General features: G+C 38.5%; 1 protein-coding gene across 6 annotated transcripts in view; it reads left to right on the plus strand.

The window, feature by feature from the left end:
* Positions 1–9,371, plus strand: part of ncalda (neurocalcin delta a) — a 72,471-nt gene extending 63,100 nt beyond the window's left edge. For all 6 annotated transcript variants that reach the window (XM_015041723.1, XM_015041727.1, XM_015041722.1 and 3 more), the window contains 3 exons: positions 3,522–3,627; positions 5,403–5,522; positions 7,585–9,371. In XM_015041723.1, coding sequence (XP_014897209.1) covers positions 3,522–3,627; positions 5,403–5,500 — 204 coding nt within the window. In that variant the 3' untranslated portion in view covers positions 5,501–5,522; positions 7,585–9,371. The remainder of the gene's footprint in view (positions 1–3,521; positions 3,628–5,402; positions 5,523–7,584) is intronic.
* The last annotated feature ends 390 nt before the right edge of the window (positions 9,372–9,761 follow it).

A 9,761-nucleotide genomic window follows, 5' to 3' on the forward strand; every position in this document is an offset into this window, starting at 1 on the left:
TAGCCCAACTGTTAGCTAGTATGGTTAGCACTTCCCCACGCTAGAAAGAGAGCTTTGTGCTTTGTGTGCTGTTTGCTAAGTATTTTTACCTGAGTTCTATCGGCCCTTCTCTACAATCTTCCTCAGGGTCCGGTCACCTCTTCTCGTTGTGCAGCGTTTTCTGCCACACTTTTTCCTTCCCACCGACTTTCCACTGAGGTGCCTTGATATAACACTCTGCAAACAGCCGATTCGTTCAGAAATTTCTTTCTGTTTCTCACCCTCTTGCTTGAGGGCATCAATGATGACCTTCTGGACAGCAGTCAGGTCAGCAGTCTGACCCATGATTGCGGTGAACCAGGCTGGGAGTTTTTAAAGGCCTCAGGAATCTTTTTCAGGTGTTTAGAGTTACTTTGTTGATTCAGATGATTATTTTTATTGCTCGTTCAGAGAACCTTTTCATAATATTAAAATTTTTTGAGACAGGGATTTTGGGTTTTCATGAGCTGTTTGCCAAAATCATCAAAATTAAAATAATAAAAGACCTGAAATATTTCAGTTGGTGTGCAATGAATCTAAAATATATGACAATTTAATTTTTATTATGACATTAAGGAAAATAATGAACTTTATCACAATATTCTAATTTTATGACCAGCACCTGTAACTCTTTGAAGAATCTGAACTGAGCTACAACGAAATTTAATTTCATTTTGGGATTAATAAAGTGTTTTTGAATTTGAATTTGAAGGGAGCTGAAGGTTAACACAAGCTGACAACATGTAAAACAGCAACACTGAAGTATTTAAATTCAAAGGTTTTACTCATCAGGGCATACAGTGCCAGAAAAAAACATTTGCCGGCTTCAGAATTGTTCCTCTTAAGTTTTTCAAATCATAAAAAAAAAAAGAAAAATCATCCAAGGAAGTGTTAAAAAAAACAACTTTTATTTATTAAGATAAACTTTCTCAATCAACTTGGCTTTGTGTGAAAAAGTAATTGCCCCCCAAACCTCCAAAGTGGTTTGAGGCAATAACCGCCATGAAGCGTTTTCAATAAACTGGCAATGAGTCTCTGAAGTCCTCAGTTAACCCACTCAGTCTGCTGCACAATGGTTTTCCTTCCTCAGTATTGAAAGGTGTTGAAGTTGGAACAGCCTGTTTAAAGTCACATTATCTCCTTTGGATTTTAGTATGGACATTTACTAGGCCACTCTAAAACTTAGAAATGGTTTTTGACAATTGTGAGACAAGTTTATATGTTCTTTTCTATATTAGGGCTCCTTTTTGAGATCCTTCTGCCTACTTCATGTTGTCAGAACGGTTCTATTTAAATGATGTCTTTATTTTGGTCTGAAGTTCTTTAGGCTTAGCTGTAAAATGTGAAACTGGAACAAAACATGCATGATTTGACAGGGAATAGCTACATTCCCACATAGCTGGTTTGGATCTTTTTTTTTTTTTTTTTCTTCCTTTTAATAAATGAAACCATTATTTGACAGAACTTTTTTGCTTACTCTGGTTATTTTTATTAATTTCCTAACAGCACATTTTATTCGTTTCAGAACATTAAATGTTCTGAAACATTTAAGCGAGGGGGGGGGGGAGCAACAACTAAAGAAATGTGTAAAAATGACATACTTTTCTTTTTTACACTGATTTAAAATCAGATTTTAGAAATGAGGTTAAGATCCTAACAGCACTTTAAGTATTTGTGGAAAGTGAGAGATGTCAAGATGTTCCTGTTGCCTTATCTTCACAAGACATGGCAAATTCTATACTTTTCAACCTCACAAAATTTCTAAAAGTCAAATTTGACTTCTTACACTCAAAAATTTAGAAGTTTTTTCTTGAAAATTTCTGAGCTTAATCCCAAAATTTGAGTCTTTCTCTTGCAAATTTTTTTTTTGGACTTTACAAACTCAGAAGTGTTCTTGTTTTGTCTTGAAAATTTCTTAAAATTAATCTCAAAATTTGGAAATTTGATCAATTTTCTACCTACTACGACCCTACTGCTCTGATACAGAAGTTACATAAAGAGAGAAAAAAACTTAATGGACTGATTGAATTTATGAGTGAGTGCGCCTCCTGAGGGAGAGACTCTGCACACAGTTGGCGCGTCTCATCTTCAGTGGGAAATGTGATTTTGATCATATTGAGATTGCACAGCAACAAATAGATAACAGCTCCCTGTTGGGGGGGAAATCATATGCAGCATTTGGAGGTCTTAGGGAATTAATTCAGAGTAAATCGAGTTAAGACGACACGCGGTGCACGTCCCATCATTTCACTCCTTATTGTCATGTAGGGATTTAGGAACTAGATCCAGTGTGAGTGTGTTTCTCCAGATAAGGCTGACAGCTGACTGTGATATTGGCTAAACGTCCTGAACACTCATCAGATAATAACAGAGCCGGCTCTGTGCTGAAATCAGGGCCTGATATTAAGTGTCAGTGTTGGTTGTCCCTCCGCTCCTCTCTGAACCGGCTGCTCCTCCATCCTGCTTCTGGGTAATAGGTAGCATAATCAACACCTATATGGAGCTCTGGCTGGCCTGTAATCACAATCAGCCCTGCTCTGCTCACATATCAGCTCCCATTCCCCTCAAACCCACCTCCCCATTAGAGACACAGAGAGTGGGCTGTGATTCCACTGTTTACTGCCAAACAGCCTGCCACGCAGCACAGAGCAGGGGGAGACGCAACACGGGTAAATAGTCTGTCAGGGTTTGTGTGCGTGCATATGTTTGTCTACCTAAGCCGTGAACGTGAGCGGAACGAGCAGAATGACTTCATACTCGTTCACTCTGAATGAGACGGGTTGTACGACTTCTGAACGGTTCCTTTCATGAGTTGTTCATGAAACAGAAGAAAAGTTTTGCTAGTAAACTGTTGCAATGAGGAGCAAATCAGTTATTCACATCATGAATGGAAACAAACTCAATCATTTCCATTTTGCATGATTTATCATTATTCTCTTTCTACGAAAAACTGGATGATGAAAGTCTTCAGTCTGGAGTTTTGGTTTGGAGTAGAGACTTTATTATTCATTTTATTTGTTATTTCTTGGTTTTTTTGCTCATTTATTTTGGATATTTAAAAAGCCTTGCAGGTCCAGTGTTAAATGTTCAATAGATTTGAAAGTTTATTGACCTCTAAGAATTTGTTCTTGCATTATTATGCCATTACGATCGTATTACTTGGTATTACTTGAAAAAGGTCTCCAAACAACAAGATAATGGTTTATTGCAATAACTTCTCCAGTTGTTGGGCTGGCACTGTTCTGAAAATGGTTTTCTGCCAGCAGAAGCTTCACATGCTGCAGTCATAAAACTGGAGTAAAATTTTTAATATGCTCTGCTTATAAAAAGATTCTGGTGTAATGACAGTTTACACACAAAACACACTGTTATACTCGGAGTGGTGAGCTGACCTCATAGTCATGTTAGCTTAGCCTCTTCATGACTGTGGGAGTCATAGATGCCTTATCAATCAGGGGAGATGTTAAAATGTTACTCCAACAGCAATGTGTCCTTTTCTTTAGGCGATATATAAGATGGTGTCGTCTGTGATGAAGATGCCTGAGGACGAGTCGACGCCTGAGAAGAGGACGGAGAAGATCTTCAGGCAGATGGACACCAACAGAGACGGTGAGTTTGTCTTACACAGTGCTGTTTTTTTATTGGGTCTATCTGCACACTCTTGGATCAGTGGCCTCCCTCAGAAAGAACTGGTTTAATGAACTGTTTGTAAAACACAGCTGGAAACATTCCTGTAGGTGTCAAAACTCCTCTGAAGAGAAACAGAAGGAGGTTTTCTGCTCGTTTCAGCTAAAAGAAAAAACATGTTAAAGAAAATACTTTTTCTTTTCACACAACACTAATCATGGAAAAGTATGAGAATCATAACCTTTGATAAAAATGACCAAAATTTCATGGTATCACACTATTTAACAACAATTTAATAATAATAATAATAATAATAATAATAATAATAATAATAATGAAAAGTTGAAGATGATGTAATTAATTAAATTTACAACAGATATCCTGTAATTATTTCCACTGTGGCCAGGACTGGACAATATTGATTGTTACAGTATTAATTACCTATAAACATACACCTGCAATTTTGATTTTATATGTGCAGACTAAGCACCTGCTAAAGTTGTATCAACTTAAGCACTGAATAGTGTAACTTTGTTATTAGTTTGTCAATTAGTCAGGCTATCTGCTCTGGTAGCAATAACATCAAGTATTTGAGAATTATGAAGTTACTGCATTTTTTTACATATAGGAGTATGTATCATTGTACTAAAATTTGTATTTTTAAAATATTTTTTTCTTTAGAGACGAGGGCACCAAAATGTTTTTTCTTAAAGATCAGCAATCGGCCAGAAAACTGCAATCGGTGCATCTGCAGTGTAAAATATGAAAATAAATGTAAAAAAATAATAATAATAATTCAAAGATTGAAACAAAGCAAAGCAGCCATCTCTGTTTCAGTGTGATATATTCCCACCATGACTCTCCATGTTCCTTCAGAATGACATAATGACTCTAATGTACATAGGAATGTAAAAAGGAATCACAGGAATGTGAAAATGGATTTAAAAAGGAAAGTTAATGAACTAATAAAGGAGGGAAAAGAACCAGAAATAAATACATGTAATAGTTAATGAGTCAGATCAATAAATGTGTCTCTCAGTTACAGTGTTTTGAGAAAATGTATATATTGAGCCAGATGACTGTTTTTGTGCCAGTTGCAGATGTTGTTAGTTTCATTCCACTTCATGTTGAAAGATTGCAGAATTGTCCTCTGAAATCTTACAGCAGAGAGCCAGAGTAGTTCTGCAGCTGAACTCAAACAGGAACTGGAATCTGGAACTGGAAGATCAGACTTTCTTTTCTCTGTTTACATTTTTCTGAGAATCCTAACAGTTTGTGACGGTAGAATTGGGACATATGAGCTTCACACACACCAAACCAAAGCGTTTAAACCGCGATGCTTCAAACGTGACGTGTGAAGCTATTAACACAGACATGATGTGAGGGGGCAGAACGAGGAAGTACTTTTTTATCATCTGAGGAAGAGAAGGAGGAGGACGAATGGGTGGCTTGTATGGAAGAAGCCAGAGTCTGAGGGTGATTTAAACATCCAAACACTGCCACCTGGTGGTCATTCCTGAGCACTAAAAATCCAGAGTTCATAGAGAATCCCTAAAAAAATAACTTTGTCAAAGTCGCATAAAAGTTAGCGTTTCTTTTGTGTTATTGAGTCTTTTCATCCTCGAATTTCCACATGATCATTGAAACATTTCCTGCTTTCTTGCTTTTGCTGCTGCTGCTGCTGTGTGTGTGTGTGTGTGTGTGTGTGTGTGTGTGTGTGTGTGTGTGTGTGTGTGTGTGTGTGTGCGCGTATACAGGTAAACTGTCTTTGGAAGAGTTCATCAAAGGAGCAAAAAGTGACCCGTCCATCGTCCGCCTGCTGCAGTGCGACCCCAGCAGCGCCGGCCAGTTCTAAACCCGAGGCAGCTCCGCAATCTGTAAGCCTAACTCTCCATCAGTCTCTTCCACTAAAAGTTCATTTGAGGCAGTTAGAGGACAGGTGATGAAGAGCAGAAACGCCTCATGGGTTCAGAGTCGTGCAAACCTGACTGCGGTGCTGATGTAACCGAGGCAGGGCAGAGGTCCAGCCTCACAGGCTGTTCTCTTCTCCCACGAAGCCTGGTTCCTCCCCGGCAGCCAGCCCTGCTGGTGTGGGAGGGCTCAGCTGCAGCGCTGTAGGAGGTGACCTGGTAGGCTGGAGATAAACCTGCAGAAAAATTGATTTAAAGCCCTTAAATGTCATTTATAGACATTTGTGAAATGTTACTTTATTGGATTAAAAGTGTATTGGTTCAGTTTTATTTTAAAGTCATATTTTCACCATCTCTGCTAGACAGGTGTAGGTTGGTCAGATTCACGTTTTCTGTAGCGTATTGTAAAAGTTTCCCAGATTCCAGCCTAACAAATGGTGAACACTGCAAAAACACAAAATCTCACCAAGTAATTTTTTTATCTGGTTTATAGTGTAAATATGACAAAAGTAACATACAAATAACTTTTCAGCAGATTAAAGGTCAGTGGTGTCCAAACCTTTTGCCCACGAGGCCAAAACTGGCAAATGGAAACTACTTGCAGGCTGCAAAATTCATTCAATTTAAAATGCAAAAAGGAGTTTATTGTAATTTTTCTTGTTTTAAACTTTACCTACTTGAAAGTAAACACCATTTTTATGAAATCTATAAATCCTTAATGATCCAAAACGTAAACAAAAAACTTTGGACTGTTGCCTTATTAAAAGAAAAACGAAAAAACAATTTACAAATGTTTGGGGTCGTAAGTTGTTTTCTATTTTGTTAGTAAGTTTTTTTACCGTTGTTGACTCGTTGTCATGGGGCCAATCAAAATCATTTCAAGGGCTACAAATGGCCCTCGTGCCACACTGTGGACACCAATAATATATCAGCTTTTTTAAAGTAAACAGTAACTTAATAATGATTACAAATACTAGCTCCACTGGCAGATTATTTTACTTTTAACATGTGAAAAATGTCTTGTAAGTGAAATAATTTCCCAGCTGAACTGCTTTTTTATCCATGTTGAGGAATTATTTACTTAAAACAAGCTCCTACAACTTGCTGAAAACTTACTTCTGGGTTAGTTTTTCCTCTATTTCAAATGTGCTAAAGTAGAAAGTAGATCAACAATAATTGAAGAATTAGTTTTTGCATTGAAAGACATTTTGTTATTTCTCCAACGCTGAATGAAAAAAAAAAAAAAAAAAACGCTGTGTGGAGAAAAAAAAAGAGAGTTGCTTTTTATGCAGCTCCTTTAACATAATGGGTTGAGTAGCACTTTTTAACAGTGTGTTTGGTGAGATATTACCTTCCACTCACTCAGGGTGAAGTGTGAGTTTGCTCTAACAGGTAGAGGGAAAGCGGTGTGACCTCAGTGTGAGTCAGTGGATTCCCAGCCGTGGTGATTAACACGAGGCCCGCTTCCCAGAACTCACTGAGTGATGCTGCAGACCAACTGCAGCTTGGAGAAAGCATCCTGTCACTGCGCAATAACAACACACTGACATACAGCGTGTCATCTGAGCGCTGCATTAAAGGGACGGCACTCCTGATCTCCACTCATTTATTTTCTCCTAATAAAATGTTAAAATATACATATTTCTTGAACAGATTTCCACACATTATATAGATCGATTCCACACAGATGGTTGTTTGAAAGCCTTTATTTCTGTTATCGAAGGGGATTTTCCACTTACAAATGAAAACATGACATTTAAAATGACATTTAAAATGAGAATATTATATCCGACTAATAAAAAATTTAATACAGAATTATGAGTTCAGTGAAACCTGCTTTCAGGATGTCATTTTCAAAAGATAGTTTTAATTTGACAAAAAAAAAAAAGCACTGACGCTTGTCAGCAAGCGATGAAAGGGAAAAAATTCAGGAGGTGTGATTGGCTTTGCTAGACATGCAGATCCACACAGATATTAAAATAATCTGTGCACAGACACATTGACTGACTTGAGATTGTTTTCTTCACAGTGCTTCTTTGGGTGACTCTACATGCCTGTAACTCTGCACTATGGAGCAGACTGATGATGAAGAATGACAAGATGAAGATGAAGAAGAATCCAGGCCTTCAACATGTACTGAGGACTTTTTAAAGATGGCCGCAGGAGCCTAATTCATCGTTAATATTCCTTCTACGCCCCTCTCCCCAACCCACCAGCTAAACAGCTGTCTGTCTGAAATCCAGGCAAAATCCACACCACTTCCAGTTACAGACCACCCTCACCGCCCCTTTCTGACTGTAATGAATCTCCTCAGTTCTCCTGTAGGCCTGTTAGAGTGTAGAGAAGGTTTACCGTAGGTTGTGTGTATATATGCAGTGTAAACTGGAGTCTCTGTATCAGTGTCTTTGCTTGGCTCTCTGTTCTCTCGAAACTTCCAGTTAGGTCCACACAGAGCGCCGCGTGCGACAGACTGAGCGCGTGCAGAAGAGGGAGAGAGAGAGAGAGATAGATACAGCACGTGCTGTAGGTGAGCAAGAGAGGACCTGTGAAGTCTGTCCTTCGCTCACAATGAGTCCCGCTTTCATTTTCTTCTTTTCTACCGTAAGACATGTTTTTTTGTGTTTGTTTTGTTTTTGTTTTTAAACTTGATAGACTGTTTGTTTTATATATCGTGCTGGAACGGACACATCGCGTAACATTATGCTACTATGCATATGCTCCCGGATCCGTACTTAGACTTTGTGACGAGCGTCCCTCTCCCTCCGTCTGTTCCTTTATGTTTTATTTTTGAAATATTGGAAGTAAGAGCACAGGAAGTGCTGGTGCGCTCGAGCTTCTCACACAACACACACCTTAGTCTTTCCAGGTATTTCGAGTACAGTGTAGGTATTTCTTTTGAAGTGCACCTAAGCTCATTGAGCAATTCCATGTAGTCCAGAACGTTCGCTTCCGAACAAAGTTGTGGTGAAATAATAATAATGAAAATAATAATAATAGAAGATGTTTATTTAAATGTCACCGGATATCAAGCATGCGGACCAGATTCTTTTATTTCGACTAAAAAGTGAGGCGCGCAGAAACGCCTCACACTCTCTTTTAACTTGTTTAATGAAATGCTGCATGTAGTCGTTGGGTACACGGGCATGTAAACTAACACGACACGTTTGCATGTGACTTAGGCGCATGTGTGTTTATACTATAAGTTCATAGATACTCAAACTGCCAGCGGAACGACGGGCTGTTGGTCAGACATCGAGCGCATCCCACCGGATGCGCGCAGGAGGTTTCGCTCGGATTTATCGCCTCCGTCTCCTCGCTCGGCTTCGCCCCGCGTTCAGGAGGAGAGTCTGAGCAGGATCCACCTGAAGCCGCCCCGTGAATGTAACCGAGCATCGAGAAGCTTTGAATGTTCAGAAAAATGCTAAAGAAGACCAGCAGAGAATTCGAACTACTGCAACGATGCTGTCACAATGTGTCGCTTTTACTGTTTTTTATAAATGTACACGGAGAAGCTTTTCTTACAAAAGGAAAAAAAAAAAAAGAAATGCGTCAGGTGTAATATTTCTGTCAAATACAAATTAGCGAATTGTGATCAAGTGCCAAATAAAAACAAAACAGTATTGTATAAATTTATACTATGGGATGGTTATATGTTGAACAAAATGTTTGTAATTGTTGAATTTTGTAGGTTTTGTAAGGTATCCTGTATTTTAGTGACTGACGTTTTGAAACACAGGATTCTCTCATTTTTTGTTCTTTTTTTGGTCAATTAAAAGGCAAGAATTAAATCTATGGCATACTGCGTGCACATATTCATGTGGTGTGTGTGTGGTTCATTTTTGTTTCATTAAATTGTGATTCTGTCTTACATTGGACGTAAAAACCCAAGCATTTTTGTTAAAATGTGAGGCTTTTATAATGTAAAAACAATTGAACTGAGATCATTTATTGTGTGTTTCACCTCTCACGCGACCTTTGACCTGCACAACAGAAATGCGTCACCGTGGCTACGGTGTTCTTTTGGTCACGTGCGGTGTCGTTTTTCGTACTGAACGTAGCTTTTGGAACTATGGCCACAATGATCAACATTGTCATCAGACCAGATGACGTTTCTGTGGAACTTCAAAGGTGTTTTAACTAGGACTGCACTGATAGCAGCTTACCATATTTATATGGTACTCCAATCCAAAGGAAATAATCAGAAAA

The sequence above is a fragment of the Poecilia latipinna genome, unplaced genomic scaffold (assembly GCF_001443285.1).
Source record: "Poecilia latipinna isolate Pla-1442-1.1 unplaced genomic scaffold, P_latipinna-1.0 Scaffold566, whole genome shotgun sequence".
In the NCBI taxonomy this organism is placed as follows: domain Eukaryota; kingdom Metazoa; phylum Chordata; class Actinopteri; order Cyprinodontiformes; family Poeciliidae; genus Poecilia; species Poecilia latipinna.